This window comes from Contarinia nasturtii, unplaced genomic scaffold, assembly GCF_009176525.2.
Source record: "Contarinia nasturtii isolate CC-2019 unplaced genomic scaffold, AAFC_CNas_1.1 Cnas_scaffold_695, whole genome shotgun sequence".
Taxonomy (NCBI): Eukaryota; Metazoa; Arthropoda; class Insecta; order Diptera; family Cecidomyiidae; genus Contarinia; species Contarinia nasturtii.
Window position 1 is genome coordinate 4889857 of NW_022198046.1, and position 22335 is coordinate 4912191.

The 22335-nt window shown below is 34.0% G+C and overlaps 1 protein-coding gene across 7 annotated transcripts in view; it reads right to left on the minus strand.

Moving 5' to 3' along the window:
- The window catches only part of LOC116340485 (adenylate cyclase type 2), a 47189-nt gene that overhangs the window by 2499 nt on the left and 22355 nt on the right, over window positions 1–22335 (minus strand). For 5 of the 7 annotated variants that reach the window (XM_031767007.1, XM_031767005.1, XM_031767010.1 and 2 more), the window contains exons 3-23: window positions 11868–11998; window positions 11562–11759; window positions 11284–11412; window positions 10995–11189; window positions 10804–10878; window positions 10548–10688; window positions 10315–10442; window positions 8656–8699; window positions 8515–8573; window positions 8381–8419; window positions 8281–8297; window positions 7048–7186; window positions 4653–5061; window positions 4461–4591; window positions 4172–4398; window positions 3897–4098; window positions 3526–3821; window positions 3258–3426; window positions 2783–2995; window positions 2404–2508; window positions 2288–2302 (exon numbers count right to left, since the gene is read on the minus strand). In XM_031767007.1, the coding sequence (XP_031622867.1) occupies window positions 2288–2302; window positions 2404–2508; window positions 2783–2995; window positions 3258–3426; window positions 3526–3821; window positions 3897–4098; window positions 4172–4398; window positions 4461–4591; window positions 4653–5061; window positions 7048–7186; window positions 8281–8297; window positions 8381–8419; window positions 8515–8573; window positions 8656–8699; window positions 10315–10442; window positions 10548–10688; window positions 10804–10878; window positions 10995–11189; window positions 11284–11412; window positions 11562–11759; window positions 11868–11998 (3062 nt within the window). The remainder of the gene's footprint in view (window positions 1–2287; window positions 2303–2403; window positions 2509–2782; window positions 2996–3257; window positions 3427–3525; window positions 3822–3896; window positions 4099–4171; window positions 4399–4460; window positions 4592–4652; window positions 5062–7047; window positions 7187–8280; window positions 8298–8380; window positions 8420–8514; window positions 8574–8655; window positions 8700–10314; window positions 10443–10547; window positions 10689–10803; window positions 10879–10994; window positions 11190–11283; window positions 11413–11561; window positions 11760–11867; window positions 11999–22335) is intronic. The other 2 variants (XM_031767011.1, XM_031767012.1) reach the window with 2 other exon arrangements.

Genomic DNA, 22335 nt, shown 5'->3' on the forward strand with positions numbered 1-22335 from the left:
TGTAAACAACTTCTTGCGTTTGATTTTTCTTTGTACACGCACGCGGAAAAATCGCATTTTTCCAAGTCTACAATTTACAGACAATGAAAATGCGTTCAAAGAATAATATGAGTCAATATATAGTACCATAAAATTGATGGTTAAACAAATCTACGGCAATCATCAGCCAACATCTAACGCAGCAAATCAAGATATAAATACTATATGGAAAGCAGGAGTCAACAAGCATTTGTACACATATTCACATGATTTACTGGATGAGTTTGATTGAACGACTATCACTTGTGTGTCAGTCAGGCGTGTGTGGATGTGTCGAATCACAGGAAACCTTTCATCGTTTAACATATTCGACAACGTTCTATACACACATTTATTCAAAACAATACCGTACAAATATATTATCATTCTCGTTACCATGCATAGCAAATAAAAGTGTGAATGAAGAACTAGTGCAATGTGTCAAGCACTTTGTCAGACGCACATAATAAAATGCAGATATATTCCGTCCGCACAATGTATACTTGTGACCTTCGATGAATTTTCTTCGAATATAAATCATCATACTATTTCATGAAGTCACACCATTTTAAACTACAAACACGTAAGTGTATTCTTCACATTATAGCAAAGTATGATTGATGTATCCACATAAATTTTGCATTGTTCAAAATAAATTTTCATTCACTTGGACGCAATTCATTTGGAAGCAGTCAAGATTTTTTTTTCTCTTTCTTTAATCATTCGATTGAGAAATGAACGTATCGTTCGCATAAAATTCAACCACCTATATCTACTGTGTACAAAAGAAGGCAATTCTATCCGCCCAATGTCAATGCTCTGCAAGTATTCCACCTGTTTAGGTCGTGTACGGCTTATTTACTATACGCTTCAATTTTTCTCTCTATTCCGTGTTCAAATAGCAAACAATTGAAGCATAAGTTTGAGGTAAGAGATTTTTTTTGATACGATTATTGGTTTTGCTTTTGTGCATTTTATTTCGATCGCATTTATTTATATTGATATCCTGAATGTGCGTCTTGTTGTTGAAATCCACTGTGTCGCATTTTTTTTTTGCCCCTTGTGTGCCATATTTGATTCTTTATAGATGTGAGTGAGTTACATTGATAAATTTTCAATGACAGCCACATATTTTTGCGGAAAACTTCAATAAAAAACGTATATATCTGCTGGCATACATGCCGCATAACGTAATCAAGACCTGAACAACGCATATAGAAAATTTAACAACACAAGCATTCAACGATTTTGAATGGAATTTCCGATAAGATACACACGCACTTACTATATAAAAAATTAAGCTGTTTTGAAAGGTATGTCTTAATGCCACTCTTGTGCTTGGTAAAATCCAAACGACAATAAAAGCCTTCAGCAATAAATGTACGTGTGTGTGTGTACTTGTGAATTTCCTGTATTGTGCATTCAAATTTTATCAACGACATCGATTTTTATTGGATTTTATTTGTATCAATTTTGGCAACAGCTTAGGCGGTTAGAAGAATGTGGCATTTTTATCGATTCAAGGAGAAAATAATCTTTATGCATTCGAAACGATAATTAATCAATAAAATTATAATCTAATTATAGATGGTTTTCACAAAATTCAAGCCAAAGTTGCTTCGATAATACCATAATTATTCTTACGTGCACGCGTCGATTCAAAGTAGATTTAAAATAATTAAAATAAACAATTTACTCAAAGGTGAAACAAAGTATACTATAAGTATACTTATGTAAAGGAGTTTCAGGCAAATTCAAAAGTCAAATAAAAAATAACTTTATCTTCATGCTCGTTGGAGAAGAATGAGTGGCTGCATTTGAATGCAAAGTAAAATATGCGAATTTTTCGTAAAAAAAAGTTCTTTGAGATAAAAAGGAAAACATTTCTCCTTCGAAAAATGTTATGCTTGAGGCATTCCAGTTACTCATATTAAATATGATATGAAAAATCATTGAAAAATCATCAGTGAAAATATGTGGAAGTTTTGAAGCGATCAAACAATATACGAATTCAAATTGTTTTCATTGGAAATGTTGTCATGAAGTGAAAAAGGAACACAAAGCGAAGTTGCCATAGAGCGTTGGTTTAACGTAATATCTGCAATTGAAGGAAAATGCTTTTTCTTTATGAGCAGCGACGCTTGATCTAGAGAAAGCCATCGTTTGACGCATTTAACAAAGTTTTCTGTTTACATATCACAAAATTCGATGATGAAATTAATTTAATTCAAAACGAATAAAATGCTAGTATACAGGTTTAGTTACTTACCGCCTCATTGTTAATCTTTGGTTATACAAAATTATATGATTCACAAGGCAAAAGAGAAATGAGAGGAGTTAGTATAATTTCATTTTTGTCAATTAAAGTGAAACGTATGGACTTACCGTTGCTCCTTCTTCTTTTCCCGGCCGGAGGCCAGATGCTGTCATGTAAGTGCTGCCTATGGTCTTAATTTTCTCAATTCCACTGAACTTTGGTTTCAGCAGCAGCTAAAATCAACAAAATGAACAAGTGCTTGTGTGTATAAAATGTTGAATGTGTCAAGTTTCACAGTTATAATTGTTAATTGGAGGCCAAAATGAAATGTTGCTTTGCTCACAATAAATACAATTTTAAAACCGATATTTGTTGAAGGTAAATCGTCGAAAGCTTTCACACAGGAAATCATTTATATGGATGTGGGACACTAACCACGGTTTATTGATTCAATTTGAATATGTATGAATGATGTAGTATCCGATTTAAAAATATGGTCGAACGTACCTTATCAAAGTCACAAATAATTTCATTAAGAAGCCGCAAACATTCCAACCCTTGTTTATTAACATCGGTTTCGTCGTAGAACTCCTTATAATTGGGTATCGAAGCGAACATCACGGCAACAAAATGGTATCGCTCGTGATATAGGTCATTTGAACGATCTTTTCGCAAGAAATGTTGTGCCACATGAGCTGGCAATATATTTTCCAGTAAAATCTATATGGTGCAGAAGAAAGAGGGGCAAAAAAGACGCTCATTTCAAAGACAATATACATGTCAAAAAAATGGAGCAATGGGTGAGAGTTCTTTCGTTGCGAAAGAAAATATTAGGTATGCAAACTGAATAAAATTGAATAAAATTAAAATTCATTTTTCATGGTGGCCGCGACGACATAACATTGACGACATTGGCCAATGTAAGCCGCAACTTCAAAAATTTGAATTTAATATTGAAAAATGGAAATCATAAAGTGTCCACCTTGTTAATGCCTCGCATCGTTTCGACTTCTTCTTGTTCCGTTTTCAGTTTTGCTTTCCACAAGAAATCAGTTCGAGCCACAAAATCACCCTGACGATCCAATATATGCAGAACGATGGCGATTAGCATGAGAAAAAAGACGCCGGTGGTCGCCAAACCAAAAATACTGCTGTACATACGAGAACAAATAAGATAAATTTCAATAATACCATCTAATCCATAATAATCATGCGTCTGAACGTATAAAATGATAATAAATGTGTCGTACCTATCATTTTCGTGGTCATAAAAAGCGTACAATTTACTGAATTTCAGTACACAACCTTGAACAGCAATGCTGCATAGCATTGCAATAAATTTCAAAACGAATCCAGCTCGTAGAAATGCGGAAATTGCTGCCAAACTTAGGGCACAACAAAATAAGTAAATTGGAGCCGTTCCCACCGATTGAGTATATTGAATGTCGACATCAGTCATATTGAGCGTGTCTGTTAAATTGTAATCAGAACTATTTAAACTAGTCGCATTGAACGATGACATGCCAATTATTTCCTCGAAATTTATCTGCGGTAAGGATTAGAAGCCATGTTGTTAGTTAGATTGTGGTCAATATTCTGATAAAACTGAACGGTTACTTACCACACTAAAAACTGCACAAATTGCAATAAGCGTAGTAGATATTAAAAATATGGCCAATCGAATGAGACGACTATTTGCTATGACTTGACCAGGTGCACTGCGTCCAAGTTGAGATGATTCAGATGTTTGCAAATGACTTAAATATAAAAATAAACCTAATGCAACTATTGTAGCACCAATCGATCCAAATAATGCTATATTTCTGTTCGAAAGATGAAAATGATAAGAATTTAAAAAGAGTTATTTTGAAGGAAAACAAAACGAAATGAGGTTACCCTTGAATAACGATTAACTGAAGTAATCCTAATGATAAAAACATAATGAAAGCACACAGCAAATCATAACGAAAATGTGGATCGGGTTGTTCACGAAACAGTGTCTCCCGATCACTGTTTCGATACCACATTGTTAGCGGCCGCAATTCAGATGGTGGCCCAAAACAATTTAAATCCGAACAACGTCGATCCGGTGGTAATAAATTTGATTCAATCATTGCGATACTCTAATGGAAATCAACATTTTATGAGATTTTCTGTGAAAATATTTGATAGACACAATTCTTACAGCCAATCCAATGTTCTTTGCCATTTTCGAATCGGTTATATTGGCGAATGGTTTATCAGCTCCCCAGCACTCTACATATTTTGTCATTTTTGAAGATGGTCTATTTCGAATGGGTGGTCCTCCGGGCGTGGCTGAAATTTAATAATCAATATAAAAGCACGTCAACGTTATAATTGAATCAGTATAAACCACCTGGTGATCGAATGTGAATGCTATCTCCGTTAGAAACGGACATTTTTCTCATATCAACAAATGTGCTTGATGATCTACGACGTTCGGCAAATGCCATCAATCCCTGAACGGATAGCTTGCGTTTGTCTCTTTGTTCAATAGGCAACCCAACTGGCGGTTCAACCGGCAGTGATAACGATGATTTACAGCTTACAGATTGATCATCTTGTTCAGTCTCTTCGGTAATAGTCGGTGTCAATTGGTTTTTATTCACTTTTTCATCGATGGGTGTACGGTCTATTGTTTCCGGCGTAAGCGGTGTTCGGGGATTTGTTGTATCATCTGGTTCTAATATACATATCTTATTCACTGCCAAATTGTCAGGCTTCGTTGGATTTACAGCCGGAATGTCCATGATTGTTGCTGTTTTCTGTTGAAAGAAATATTTGAATTTACATTTCGAAGTAAAATGTTTTTATTCAACGAATTTTGGTCGTGTGTTTTTTTCGTATAATATAAACTTTGCTACTTTTCAACCATAATTATTCATTCGAATTAATTCATGTTAATCCAAATGTATGCTTACGTTTTCTTTTTGTCTTTCTGAGATTGCATTTCATTAACGTATTTTTTGGCTACCATTGAAATGTATAATTTAATGCCAACAAGCAGTAATGTGTGAGGTATGCTTAAGATAAGTGATTAAGCACCCAAGACTCTTCAAATAAAAACTCATTCATGTTGAACGAAGCAAACTCTAAGGCGCCGCAATTTATTCGAAACAAAATTGAGAGAAAATTAAAACAAAACTCTTTTACAGAAGCTTGGTGTGAAATGTTCATAAGCCAAAAATACACATTTCGGCACATTTAATAAAAACAAAAAATAATTTTGGCTAAAGGAACCAATGTATTTTCGTAAGTTTTGCTTTATTCAATTTCAAATACCCTCCAATTCATATATTCAATAGATTGAGCGAGTTTCGAATTATTTTCCATCATATTCATAGCCATTGTCATCTGGCTTTAACGTTCGTTCAGTTGAGATGTTTTGAAATGAATTTCCAACAGAGAAATTTAATTACAAAACCATTCTATTCGTTTCAAAAGAGTCTCTCTCTCTCACACTTTAAGTGGTTGCACTTTATATAAGTGATAAAATCTCCGTCGAGATTCCGTTAATTATTTGTCGACGACACATTTAATTTCCCGGCTAACAAAAGCTTGTTAACTCACTTTTCACCGTCACAACTTCACTTGACTAGAAAAAAAAGAGAGCAAACAGCACACAAAGGGACGGAGGGAATGAAATGGACAAAAAATGACTTCTAAATCACCTTAATGCTTCACACAAACAAACGCAATTTGCTCTGAAACTAAATTAGAATAAATAAAACCGTCTTGATGCAAAATGAACTTGTGATTCAAGTAAGCCTCTTAGAATAACAGAAAATCACGGAATGAAAAATAATCTGGACAGCTGATGGATCTACTTTTGCTTCTTTTTTATTCTTCGTATGGCAAATGCAAATTTAGTTTTTCCCCGACTCATGCTTGCTCCCAAACATAAAAGGAAAGATAAAATAAACAAAAACTTTCGTTGAGAAAGGTCATCGCTATACTTGAATAATTGCAGCCACCTTTGGAAAAAATGACCCATTTGCATTTAATTCCATGGGATCAAAAAATGTGGTAAAATATTCCGAATTGTGGCTTATTCAACATTGAAATTCTTCGAGCATCTATCGTTTGCAATGAGAGGCGTTTGTATTTCATGCACTCTTCTGCACATTGAATAAGCTCAAGTGAACGGAAATGTCACATATCGACTTTTAAAATTTGATTTCAAAACTTATGAAAACTTTTATACGAAACATGAAAAGTCTGCATTCCCATATAGGGTCAGAGTGCGTTTGTGCATGGCGATGGTCAGTGGCTTTGAGCAATTTGTTTGCATTAATTCGAAGTGAATGCCGCAAGGGACTTTGTTTTTTAAAAAAAATAGTTGACTTCCTAATGCAGTAATCTCATTCATTTTTATAGATAGTTGTCGGAATTTCTCCGGAGGCTATTACATCTCTAGAAACATGATAGATGCACAGCATACGGTCATCATGCTTATTCAATCGTGTTTCTCTAGTTTTACCTTTGTGTGTGCGCGGAAAGGAAGCCGATTTGCTCGTTCTCTCTTTTTCTGTACTAAGAATGTGAGCTAAAATAAAATTGACTTTAAAATTTCTTCGAGAAAGTTAGTCTCACTGTTCGAAAATATAAATTCGATATTTGCTTTTGCTTGATATTGATCTCTGGCAGAAAAAGCATTTTATTCAAAATGAAAGGAATTTTAAAAGCTGTCAAATAGTACTTTTTAGAATGTCAAAGCTATTTTTAAATGTATTAAAAGTGAGTTTGCTTACCTTCGGTGGTGGGGGGACAATAAGGTACGTTTCTACTTTATGATCTGCTAGGTATGGTTCGCGTGAAGCTCCATTACCCGCTTCTACCTCAAATTTATCACCAAGATAATCGAGTGTCGCTTTCGTTATGTGGACACGTCTGCAAGTAAACGAAGCAAAAGTAAATTTAAATTGAAATGACGAAGAAAATGATAGCGAACAGTGTAGTTTGATGTTTTTATTGCGACAATGTTGAATAAATTCATGAATACAATTTTTTTTTTCTTCGAAAACTTTAGCAAATTGTATTGCACTTCTTGTTTATTCGTATTTGCGCAGCGAAAAGTTGAAAAACTGAACAATCAACTGATGACGGAAAAAGAATGACAAACGGAATTCACAATTTTATTTTATGAACTTTTCGTTATTATTATTATAGCACCTTGAATTTATGCTATGACATCACATAAAAGTGCATGCAATGAAATGGGAGTTTGCAATCCATTCGAATCTCGATATGTATTGAATTCTTTTGTTGAATCGAATGTGAAATATCAGTTGATAATACCATATAATGAGTGTCATACGGAAAATGAGCTAGCAAAAAAAAGTGGAAATTCGATTATGAATATCGACGGATGGAATAAAAAGTTTGATTTCACTAGAAATGCAAAGTCTTTACTGTTCAGTAAACTATATCTAGCTCATCAGTTGTATGTAGTTCAAAAAACTAGCAAAAGTTAAGTTGAGCGAATCGTGTTTTATTGAGAAAACACGATTTTGAGGAGTTAATAATTTCACTTCGACGTTTTCCATACTATCAAATGGGTTTTTTATAATGGCTGGACGTATGAATTGACGGAGTAGACCAAAGAAAAAGTAAATATTAATCAAAGAAATGAAAGACATTTATACCGAGCGGGGCCAAGGAATTTCACTCGACCCAAATCGAATTGTCTCATTTTTTTTGTTCGCTTCAATGATAAGGTGCTACCAACATAATCCCGGAGATAAAGAGCAGCAGAAAACCGACGCCTTAACTAAAATCTCAATCTTATGAGATCAGATAAAACACGGCGTCGAACCCAACGAAAGTCTACTATTTTTTCATGTCTATCTTTTTATTAAAGATGGGAAAAGGTAAGAAAAAATTATGACAGTGAAAACAAATGTGTTCGGTGGTTTTGTGTAAAGACAAAAAGAATAATGAGGGTGCGAAATGTGTACAAAATTCGATTAAAGTAGCATATTTACCCTGCAACTCCACCACTCTACATATCAAAAGAGAAGAATGACAAAAAATATGTGTTAAAACTGAGGTAACATTGAGTTTTTTATTATTGTTTGTTTTTACCTCCATATGGTTCGCCAAAGTTACATCATCCGACCAAACCTGTTAAATTCAAAAAAGATACATAGAAGAACATAAATTCGACCATTCAATTTAGTTTGTACAAAAAAATATGAAGGTGAAACGAAATGCCTTACATCAAATTGCCATTTGCGTAAGCCGAGAACTCCGCACAGCACATTCCCCGTATGTACACCTATTCTCAGGGAAAAGAAATTGAAGAGATTGAATGCAGAAAGAAAAGAAACTAAATGTTGCAAAAATAAATAATTAAATACCTATTCTCATGTCGACATTAAATCCGGTCGCTTCCCGTACACACCTATGTGTGAAAATGCAGAACAAAACCAAAAAATCAGATCGCATCATATACGATGAGAATGAAAATCATAAATTAATTTCAAAGAGCATTGCAAACAGAGCAAATCCTATTGTTGTGATAGAGAATAGTCTTTTGATCAAAGCATTTTTCTTTTCAATCTTTTTTCCTCTGATGAATCATTTTTTTGCATTTGCTCTTTGTACGTCTGCACTTGTTTTGCTGTAGGCAATTTAAAATGAATGATGTGATGCGAATAGTGAAAGAGTGAAATTGCATGGCATAATCCGCCCAGAGATTGCTGAACAATAAAGTTAACCTGCTGTTGATTCAAAACATAGTTAAATTTCAGCTCTATTCCAATGCTCAAACAATGTTAAAAAGTGGAATGAAAAGTCTTCGGCAATAATATCGATTATGTATTTTCAGTGTCACAAAAGTTCTTACACTTTTTTCCGGTTCTATATTGAGCAATTCGCTTTTGTATTTTGTATAACAGTCTTTGTAACACATTGAACACTGCATTCTCAAAGGAGATTCAAGAAAAAATGTAATTTTCTCGAAGAAAACTTTTGAACAAATAGTAACATGCAACACAATAAAAGAAGCACCGCTTTAAATGTATGAAACTATTAAAGAACATTCATTCAAGAGAGAAACAAAATAAACTAGACTAGAAACCAGTGTGTCCATAACATATAGAAATAGCATATCTATACTATATCGGTGCACTATATATGGAATATATTTCCGCAAGACACCGTAACTCACAATCGAAGTGATTGCGGACGGCAAAATTTTTTCCCGTCTACACTCACTTCGATCGTGAGATATGGTGCCGTGCGGCAATATCTTCCATATATAGTGGATCAATATAGTATAGATATCGACACTATTTAGTGCTATTTCTATATATTGTGAACACACTGCTAGAAACTATCGATTATGATATGAACGGCTAGATGGAAAAAAAACCCTTGTAAAAATTAATTGACCGAGTCACTAAAGCCGATCATCATTAACTTCGTGGCCTTTAACTTATTCTGAAAAATGTTTGTTTACAGTTAACAAAATCACAACCTTTCTACTGGATAATCAAAGCTATTCAACCCACGGAATTGTTTAAACTACTTGTACTTATAATATTTTTACGAGGGTAGCACTGTGTGGGTGGCGAAATGTTGATTTGAAATTATGTAGTAAAGAGAAAATAAAAGCGTTGTTTTTTTACAGCCAAAGAAAAAACCTTTACAATACTATAAAATGTGTACGAGACTGTTACAGAAAATCGTCATGCTCATGTAATAAGTAATCATATTAACATGTTCCAACGAAGTGGAAGCTTTTAAAAGAAGATTTTTTACTGCGAAAACTTTTTATATGATTTTAAACTGTAAATGGATTTTCCTCAGAATCATTTATTCATTTTTTTTTAGTTTTTCAAAAAGTTTATCGTGAATTTAGTTCGTTTTGTGCGTGCAAAAATGTTATACTCATTTTGAATATTACCTGGCGTATTATTAAATATAATTGAATTCGGTCGGTGTGTGTTTGTGACATAGAGAAATTTGTAATTAAATAAAAAAATTCCTGTTGCGGCGAACAAAACATAACCTACCTTATCGCTTCAATCATTTGAAGGCCCATGTTAACACAATTCACGGCATGCTGTGGTCGAGATATAGGCAATCCGCTAACGCAGTAATAACAATCGCCAAGTATTTTGATGCGCAAGCATTGATTTTCCTGTCATGAATAAATTTAATAAATAATTTCATTTTAAAATTGCAAGCATGGAAACTCGTGCACCGAACTGTTGTTTTTTCTTGCAAAATAATGCGAGTACCTCACCTGTGCAATTTGATCAAAACGGCCGAAAAGTTCGTTGAGAGTTTTCACTAAATCAGAGGCAGTAAGTTGTTCCGATAGTGGTGTGAAGTTAACGATATCAGCGTAGAGAATGGAAACGTTATGATGGTGTTGTATGTGCATCTAAAACATTGAAATAGATGGCATTTTAAAGGTAATTTTGCGCATTTTTGGAAGAATAATAATGAATATGGAAGAAGTACTTTTTGTGTATGGGGAAGAGAAATAAAAAACAAACCTCATGAAATCGCGTTTGTTGTCCACCTGCTCGCTGACATGCATCAGCCATTTTTAGCATAATACTACGTTTTACCTGGAAATATTCGTATAATATATCAGAGAAAAAAAAACCATTATTCAATTATACATCATGTAGAAATATCATGGCATGGATCTGGGAGACAGAAGAAGTGGTTTATTTTAACCAACCTCAGCTGCAATGTACGCTGGAATGACACTTAATAGTAGTTGTTCTTGTTGTTCACGTTCACATTCCAATTTAACACGTTGCTGGATTCCTGTCCGAGTACCGTCAACCGTACGATTGTGCGCTGCATCAGACATTATGCGATAGTATAGACCAGAAACGCTAGCTGTCCCCAAGAATAATACCTCAACTATAAGCTATATGCAAAAATAGAATATAAATGCGATTCGGATAAGCGATTTAATGCATAATTCAAAAGTGCATTTGGAAGGTTTGAACGATTCTACTTACTGTTTGAATAAATAATTCCGGAAAATTATCACTGTTCAATACAATTCGGAAACCAAAATGAATAATCGACAGTATTGCAGCTAAAACCACAGACACTGGCCACGATATCGGCAGCATTGTATGCACACCCTATAGAGGTGCAAATGAGAAAAGAAAATAATACAAAATAAATTTTGACACTTCGCTTGCATTTTAGTGCACAAACACGTTCACTATAAATGTATTTGTGGTTGATTGAAATTGAACGCTACATAAACAAATATTTATGTTATACATACCAGAATCAATGCGAATATAGGCAAAGGAGCTAGCGTTGTGCCGACTTTTGCTGATACAGAACCTAGGCACACTGTTATCAACATCGCAAAACCCAACGCTGTTATTGGCGACGACATTACAATCGGAAATTGAAGTGCTATTAACAGACTGCATATTATGATTATTGTAAGCAACGTCGCCAGGATATCGAAAACCGACTGCAACATAAATTCAGAAGATTAATGAATATGGTTGAGAATTGCATTCACACGGTGCTGTGTGCTGCTGTGTGGTGATGAGAAAAAAAACAAAAGACCTAGTTTTACCTGATAGGAGAACAGAACGCACAAGCACAAAATGCAAGCAACAAAAGCCGTTGTTAATCCGGATTCAAACAAAGATTTCCGCAAACGCTGTCGATATCTTGTATACAAATCATCCAATTGAGAATTCTCACCTGTAATTGAACATTCGTCATGAATGAAATGCGATTGTAGTGAAATTAAATTCTTTTTACAGCAACACAATGAATTAATCAAAAAGTTGATTGAATCTGTTTGCCACTTAAGCTTGAAAGATGAAAATTCGTAAATTAGCATGTCACTTTCAATCTCTTTCAATCAAAAACATGTTATCCTCTTTGTTCTGATTGTTATACCATAGTTTTTCGTTCAAAAAACGATATACAAGCAATTTTGTTGAGAGCATCACATAAATATGATGACTCTTTCCAATTCATTGGTTTATGTGACAGCATGTGGTCGACGTGTGTAAATTGCCTTACCACCCCGATAAACATAAGTATAATTCAAGTGTGACACATTCATAGAGTACTCTGATTTGATCACATGAACCCTTCTTATTATCGGATTTATATGACGAACATATCCATGTCTTTCGATTGCTACTTCATCCAATTTTCAAATAAAATAAGGAATACACGTAACGTAGGCGATAAAGGAATATTCTGTGAACTGTCGGAATGTGGAACGAATGTGTTATAAAAATGCTGACATTTATACATTTATATATTACAAATGTGCTGAACGTATGAATTTATTATGCGCACGAAGTGAATTTTCAAAGTTATAATTCATTGGACTTGATACGCAGTTTGGAATCGACCTGAAAGCTTCGATGCAAAACCAGAAAAAATTGAATGGATTTTACGGGAAACAAAAGACTAACTAACAACTTGAAAAAAGGTCATATATTCTGAAAATCAATCAAACAAATTGGAATCTATTTCAAACATGACACTTTTTCCTCAATCCATTTCATGCAAAACCAAAAAGGAACGGGTTGCAAACACGGATACAACACGAATTTTGTGTGTTTGCTTGAAAGAGACTATATATCTCTTAAATAAGCAATTGAATTGTCCCATTTTTTCAATGTTTTGGCATGCAAATGCGTCATAGGGTCAATTTCTCTTTTGTGGTATTGCGAGAGAGAAATAAATAGGCGAGAGAGAAAAAATGTATGTACAAACATGTTGGATCAATAAATAACCAGTAACACGTTATTGAGATCGGGTATACAAAGCAGAAATGTAAATCGTATCATATGTGGCAGAGTTCAGTCACATTTGGTATTGAGCCAAAGAGTAGTCTTATCCATTTCATCGTTCATTCATCCATATGTCTATATATATTTTGATTTGCCTATCTATAAACAAATAGACATATAGCACCGCTCTTATATCGATCGTCTGCGATTATTGTGGTCGGGGCTCGAGTGGGTTAAGAAAAATTTCCTTCAAATCGATCACCAATTTTTACAATTCATTGCAATGCAAAATATGAATATAATATAAAAATTCACATTTTTCACAATGTGGTGTATTTTCGGAACAGTGTTTGTTAAACTGTACGGAACATGAATTGAAATCCGTTCTCGTACCACCGACTTTATACTGTATACAAGCGTCAATGCATCTGCTTCGTCCAAATGAACATTTATGCAATAACATGCTGGAGCAGCATATCAGTAAAATGCTTCATTTCCCAATCTGCCAGCAAGATGGTTTAATGCTCAACGAAGGAATAAAATCGAGTATCACCTTTTGGGCTTACTTCCCTTCCATATTAATCTTACATTAAATAGAATATCCATATGCAATCTACGGAAATTTATTGCTTTTACGATGAAACTACGGCTGGAAGCATCGAATTTTTCGGATTTTTCTCAAATAAATCACAAAGCTCATAATCTACTTTTACAACTGTTCATTAAATTTCAAACGTGGTTTATATGAAACCAGAGACGATACATCCCTTTTCAATCACAACAGCAATTTCTGCTTGCGCGCAAAGTACATTGCAGAAAGAAGAAAGTCATAAGAGCAAGAGCCAGTGTTCATGAAATACAATATACATCTAATACCACACAGAAATTATGCTCCATAAGAGACTGTATAAAATGCAAAACTGTAGCACTGCTAGCGCCACTACGGACAACTATGGAGTTCTAGTCTGTTGGTTGCAACTGAGCAAAAGTCTTTTCACTATTTGGCGGCAACTTAGTGTAGATTACATTGAATTCCGTCGTGGCGCTAACAGTGTGACATTTTGGGCATAATTTCGGTACGTCTAATACAAATGCGTTCGATGGCATTTCTGAAAAGCTTGAATAAGTCAGATTATTGCTGTTGTTTTTAAGTTGATATCGATACAAAAGCAAGTACCCAATGCTCATATACTTGAACTTCTAATGCGCTTTTGTTTTCCTCCTTAAGGGCAATAATTCATTGTTTTTATGAGTGTCTTTTTGTGTTTCATTTCGTCCGCATCCCGCATTCGTTATGATAGTCACGTTATGCTATATCGTTCTTTTGTAGCGCCCAGAAACGTGTTGAATGCCGATATCCATGCAATGCCATAAATATTCTTTCACATTTCTTCACATTCCATTGAACAAGTTGGATAAAAATTGCTAACCCAATCGATTTCCTTTTATTGGAACTCTTTTTCCAACTTTCTCTTGCTCATTCTCTGTTACTTGTTTGGTTTATATTTTCAAAACAAAGTACTGTATGTGTGACAACTGTGGATGGCATTCTCAATAATGAAAGACATAAAACAATGACAACGATGGCAAAAAAATTCAAAGAAATTTACTCAAAGAAAGTTTTTTTTTTTTGCTGAATCGTTTGATAATGGCGCGGGTATATTTTATTGCAATATAACAATACGGCTAGCCGTATTTCAAGGTTGCAACAACAATGTATAGTTAATTGTCTCTGGATTACACTCCCTCTATGTAATCGATATTTATAATAAAAAAAACGTTTCAGTAACACACAAATACACTCAATTTTATTGACATAAACACCGCCAGCAGAGTTCATTTTTAAAACGAATACATGATTTCTATGGGTGAGATCTAAAAGAACGTATGTATTTTTTTCGCCTTAAATTTTGGAAAAGGAATGTATGTGTTTGGCCAATTCTGTCTTACTGAAAGGGAAGTATGTTTTACACCGAAAAATTTTTGTAAAAGGAAAGTATGTTTTTCGGCTGAATCAGTTGTTGATAAAGGAATGCATGTTTCGTACTAAATAAATATTGCAAAAGGATAGTAAGTGATTCTGAATCAATTGTTAAAAAAGGGATGCATGTTATAACGTATTTTTCTGGAATTGGGCTTTGGTGGATCCTAAGGATTGTTCAGAACTGCTCCCAGTTCTGGAAGTGGGTTTTGGTGGATCCTCAGGATGGACCAGACTATGGTTTGACAATGCCCTGGCCCATCCTGAGGGTCCACTTCCAGAACTAGGAGCGGTTCTGAACGATCCTGAGGATCCACTAAAGCCCACTTCCAGAACAAAGACACTTACGTTCTTTTATCCAAACGAAAACACTGAAACATGCATCTCTTTTCCAACAACTGATTCAGCCGAAATACATACTTTATTTTTTCAAAATTTATTCGGCGCAAAACATGCATTCCTTTTTCAACAACTAATTCAGCCGAAATACATACTTTCCTTTAAAAACTTTGAACCATGAAAAAACTTACTTTCCTTTATTGCGACAAAGTCGAATAAACTTGCGTTCTTTTAGATCTCACCAATAGATTTCACGTGAACGTTTTACAGTCAAATTCACCGCGTCTTTTTCACAAATCAAAATGAACGGTAATATAGAAATACTGTTGAAACATATTTAGTAGATTTCGACGTGACGAAACTCAAGTTGCTGATAAAGCACGTTACATGGCACTTTTGCCAAGCACGTATATGTTGCCTACATTTTTTTATATAAAATTTAGTTCTTACAATATGCAAAACATTTTATGATGAACATTTTCAAAATTCATTTGGTTCAAGCCATAAATAAAGTCATTTAAATGAAAATTCCATACAACAACTCATTCTATAGCGATAAACAATATAAAAGAAAAGTATACTCATAACTGTAATATTTTCGCATTTTTTGTTTAAAAATGTAGCGTTTTGTGCCAAGTTTCTGTATGCATATTCAAATGGCACGAAGTCTTTTGTGTTCGCAACGCAAAAGCCATTTGAACAAGAAAAGAGATGTGAATTTAATTCAGCGATGTGATAACGACGCATACAAAGCACTGCTTCGTGTATCACTTGAAACAGGATGATAATAATGATATTAACGCTAGCTTTTGTATTGCGCTTAACCAAATGTCAGAACGGAAATGTACGGTATACCATTGAGCTTATTTATTATATAGTTTTTCACCATTCCACGTTCACGTTTCAGGAAGTATAACACGATTTGGATCATTTATCAGTTTAATTGGTTTTATTTGCGTTATCATTTGCTGAGCAATTGTAATTTGAATCTGACTGAGGAGAATTGTATAGCAAATATTAATAGAAGTTTTTGCCAAAAAAGAAGCATCGAATTGAGATTCGACAACATTCCTTGTTCAACATTTATTGAATTTTCTCTTCAGATCTTTCTCTGCATCTTATTCACTCCAAAAGGGGAAAAAAATTCGTGGGAGTATTGTATTCAGGATTTGTCAAGGTTTTATCGAATTTTCCGTTTACTTATCCAAATCGATGCTATCATCATTTTAAGCAAAAACCATTTGCGTGAGTTGAGCTAAAAGTTGAGTCAGCATCAATTACGTAAAACCGCAATGTTCGTCTGTTTGAAGTCATAATGTGAGAAATTAATTTCGTTCTTGTACAAGTTTCAATAAAATAAATCTCTTTTATGGCACTTAAGTTATAATGAAATAAGTGTCTTCAAAATGCATTGAGTTTTGTTGGGATTTAGCACACATTTGTGAATCTAATTAAGAAACGACCACATGACGAAGTGTCACCACACCAAAGTGACTTTGATGAGAAGACAAAACTATGATTACATAGCATTCGTTTAAGGTTACACACTTATCGTAGTTCCGATGCGATTTAAACTCAAATAAATTCGCCATGTGAAAGCAAATATTGTCTAATATTCGGTCATGCATTGTGAATTGATAAATTAAGAATGATCTCTATTTAAATACTTTTCCAAGACCATAGAGTTATTTAAGGATGCTCGAAATTTCTGCAAACCCCTAATTGATAATGATGGCCATATATCAGCTTTCTATACTTTTGGTGGCGTTGTGTGAATATATTTTGGCACTATGTGTGTGCCCATTTGGAAATTGATCTACTTAGAGCACACACTGAATTTCATGTCTGTATGTGTGAGAGAGAAAACATAATAAGAATTAATTCCCATTCAGTTTTTGTCGCTGTTGTTTATATTGTGAGTTTATGTTTTATCGTGCAAGATTAATCTTGGTTTACTTTAATGAATTTGTGCGTCTGTGCAAATAAAAGAGACGTTAATCGTAGCGAAACATTAAAGGTCAACACAATCAAAACTTATTGCGGGTTTGTGTGTGCATGATATTGTCTCTTAATTGTGAGCATGGCATTTTCTCTATTGTTGAAATTGATTCGTGCGTCCAAATCCGTAGATCGTGAGTTTCTCATGTTTCGTACTTGTTTGGCACAGTATGCGTTTGAATCACACTTTCTGCGCTGCAGATGCGATGAATTACTGCTGTGAAATAGCCACCACCGCATCCCACTTCAAATTCCGTATGCAATATGATTGATGATGTTGGGCAAATATTGAATTCAAAGAACAAACACTGAACACATGCGATACATACTGTCGTTGATAACATTTCCATTTATTAATGTGCAGAAACTTCTTAAGGACAGTTGACATTTTACCAATGGAAATAAACCACTTTTTTCATCAAAGAATTTCTTTTGATTATGCGAAGCACAAACTAACCGACTCCAGAGAGACTAAGACTTTTGCGGTCCAAAGAGAGCAAACTAAGGGAAGAAAGGTAGAGAGAAGGATAGAAAGATCCCGCACACCGAGGCCATAACCGATACATAATTTACAACGATTAAATTTGCGCTTTTCTTGTTTCAAAGAAGAAAAAAATGGATTTGAATGCCATTCCGTTTCTGGCATTTATCATAGCTCGATTTTTTTTAATTAAAAAGCCGTCGGCAATTAACATGATCGTTTAATGAAACGAAATTCCACAACAAATTGAAATGATTAAAACGTGTTCTACGTTTCATTTGGATAATTGGAATCATGCCATTAAAGAAAATTACCATTATGAGAACATCTCTTACGTTGTCAAAAAGGTTTTCATTTGAAACAAATGGACAATTTACTTTCTGTGGAATACATTCACATTGTTGCAAGTATTTTATAGCTTATTTTTGCTTCAGCGGTGCAAACAGACAGACAACGTCTGCTTGATATTTGACCTGCCCTCTTTTGTTCTTTCTTGCCCCTGTTGACTCGATGAGAGTATTTTCACGTTGATTATTACGAGGAGCATTATCCGATTTAAAAACATAGAGCAAAAAGACTAAAGCAACAACGACAAAATAATCCATCTGAATCGTGAACCGAGTCGCATGGTTGGAATGATAATAATCAAAATCCCTGCACGAATCACAAAAACTTGCAACTAGTGTAAATTTGATTGACTTTTTGATGTAATATGCCATGTCACAAATCCCAAATTCAAAATTGAAATCTGTATTTTATTCATGTTCTGTCAGACTCCAACATATTTTTTTAAAAAATTATTTTTTTTTTGTTTGCACGCAAACTCATTGTGTTATAAAAATAAAATGAAAAACAAGAAATTGCATTCAAATTTGCATGTAGTAAATATACGGAATATTTCCATAAAACATCTTGAATTCGCACATGCCATAAAACCACAAGATCATTTCTGATTTTGCATGGCTGAATGTCGTATTACATTCACACAAAATGTGGTATCCATAGAAATGAGATTTTCACTCGCATAAGCCATATTAAATGTATTACATATACATATGTATGCTAAATCGAATTGAATATGCATGATTGGAATATCATTTGCGCGTTGCAAAGATACGACAGAAGGAGAGAGAGAAGTCGACAATTTTATATTTCACTTGTTTCAAGGATTTTATCCAAACTTATCATTTAAGTAAAACGCTAAACATCCTTGTTGAGACTCGCTGAGAGATTTGGAAATTGTTTTAAAACGCCCTTGTATGGAAAACTCAGTTTGACTTGAAGAGTACTCCAACGCCTATTTTCCTACTAATTAAATAGCAATTAATTGCTCTCGCTTATCTCAAATGAAACTCAATTAACAAGCTTTGATCAAATTAAGCCGATATAGCAGACAAATTTAGAATTCAATTTAATGTCTACTCGATAATCTCAAATCAATTTAGCGCAAGAGAAAACTTTCCATTATAAATTCAACAATGGTTTTATGTAAATAAATCTCCGCCAACTGAAAATTTGTTTGGCGAAAATAAATCAATCAATAACGGTACAAAAGTACGCCACTGTTTTTGAAAACACCGCCTTCATGAAAATAATATTGGGTATATTTAAGTAGTTGTTTACGTGTGTATTTATGAACGATCAAAATCGACACGTGAAAACCGTAATAAACGTGTGAAACTGTATAAATGGTATGAATTATTTATTTGAATATCAAATAAATGCAGTTGATAATATCAGACTTATCACCATTAAACGTTGCTGTGGAAATGATTTTGTTTACTGTTTTCGACCAGAATGGCTGGCGTAACTAAAGTAAAAGGTCATATTTAAAATGGATTTGTATTCATGCTTTTCAACTATTAACTTTGTCATGAAGGCAACGGTGTAATCGCATTTAGCATCTAATGTAGTTATGAAAAGGCATTGAGGATGGTAATTCACCATACCCCCCTCCCTCTCTCTCTCTCTTGATTTCTCTCTGCGGCAATGACTTAGAACTTGAACTTTCTCTCTTTCTACTTTGATGGTGCACTTTGTCACTTTTTTCGTTGTATCTTTAAACCAACGCTGACGTCTAAGAAGTTAGTGTTCCATTTTACATGAGAAACATAAGCCAAAGTGCTTCCCTTTCAGTGCCCTGCCACTTTTTCTCGTTCACGGTTACATGAAACTGTGTAAATATAACAATTTTATGAAATTGTTTTCATGTACATTTATTTTGATTGCCTTCACACGATGATAGAATGCAAACGGCGCACTGTTCATTTAGGCACACGATGTGCCCTTTTATCATAAAATCTATATGATATATATATGTATGTATGTATATAATGTTGTTTGTTTGCGTTGGAAAATGAGTTTCCCGTCGGTAAATTAGGTTTACTTCAACACGTGTGTATAATGAACGATATTCTCCTATATTATGTGTGTGTTTTTTCGTAGAAGAACAGCATTTCACTTGACAAAGCTTTAAATTACAATCGAGTTTGAAAATTTACCAAACACACACACACCGAATAGGATACTTTTTTTATGTAATTTTGTTATCAAAGTATGACAACAATTCGATTAAAGAACAAAGTGGAAGTTAATGATGAAATATTTATTGACCAGATATACATACTGTACGATCTACTCACATACACCAATAACATGGTATGCGCCACTTTACATACAGTTCATTCACAACGAATACATTTTGCAACGGCTCAATAATATGTCTATGTCTTGTTGTAATTATTTCGTTTGCTCGGTTGGACACGCAACCTGCAATAATTGTTTACATTTAGCTATCCATTTCCACGTCGGAAGCTATATAAAAAAAGCAAAAGGCAAAGTGTATCGTTTCGCAATATCATGCCATGCACATATATTATAATAGACAGTGTGATTTGTTCGGCCTTGGTCGATGGCGGAGGAGGATAAACGCACACATTTTTTCCAGCTACAAAGTCATGTACTTATAGGCTGCTTTGTTGTTTCCCATCAAAATAAACGATTGTTCATTCGAAAGGAAATATGAAATACAAATTACAAGCATTATCCTCAAAACGGCTTCAAAAACAAATGCTGAATAAACTTTGAGCATTTATTTGAAGCCGTGTCTGCGCTTTCATTATCATTGTATTAATACTACACTGGTGTATTGTACGTGTATAAACTTGTATAAACAATCGAAATAATCGCAACAATATCATTTTCAACCGAAAAATAATATAATTCCTTTGCGTTGTGTTTTCGAGATATTTATAAGCGTTTATATTATGATTTAAATAAACATCTAGTATTACTCATACTCTATTGTGTAGAGTAAGAAAGAGAGAGTGAGTCCATTCTCCGAAATATGCTATTGCCAGACCATGAGCTTTTGATAAATGGCTTTGTTGTTCGACCACTTTAAATATCGTTTCGAGTGAAAGCAATGTTAAGAACCTTCATTGGCGAACATCCTTGATTATCTTATCGTTGACATATTCGGATGTTTTTGTATACTTCGAGTAGTTCTCGACTGTTTTGATAAAATAAGAAAATGAAGTTTTCCATCTTGTTTTTAATCATAACGTAGCCACAACAATATGAATAACATACCATTACATTTTGGAGCAGATCTCATTGCAAACCACCACGCAAAGTTCCAGTTTAGTAAAAAAACAAATTTGATCCATTTACAAATGGATATTTTTTTAGGTGATTCATCGAGTGAACACTTGCTGTTGGTAAACCGAGAATTGCTTCCAATCTAAATAATCCAACAGTAACTTTATTGTTTCTCTTAGAAGAGAAGTTAATAATAATTGCATTATTTTGAGTTTTTAACCCAACCGGGAGTTTGGATCCAATGCATTCGTATGCAATCTTTTTACTTAAGATAGAAAGTTTCAAGGACGAGAAATGCACGGAATGTCAAAAGTAACTCATTTTCGTTCTTACTCCCTCTCTTTGCCAATTTCGTATTCTATCTCCGATTTCCTTCAATAATTATGATTTATTCAAGCACTATCCAAACGAAATTTCCATCGAGACGTTGAATTTGATGAGGTCACACATTTTAATGGGCTTCTCGACTTTAATTTAATTTTATTCTTATGACAAATCGATATATTCCGAAAGCCATTCAAGAAATTTCTCTCTCAAGAAAAGCGTAGCCATTTTATTGAATGCTATTATTTATAAATGAATTATTTCAAATTTACCTTGGAATTGAAGTCAATAAAAAATCGCTCTAAAACATGCCAAACAAACATCGAATTCGGTAAAATGGAACCGGTCTCTGAAATGATGTTTATCACCACATTCAAACTTTGTTATTATTCACAAGTAACGACGAATGTTGTAGTCGCTTTAAAACTATACTTGAGCACTTAGAAAGCACTTTCACACCCAAGAGTATGTGTTTTTTTTTCTTCAACCATTGAAGATGTCAATTTTCATTTTAACGGATGCGGCAGTTTGTGTTAATTTTGTTCAAGTTCCTAAGCCAAAG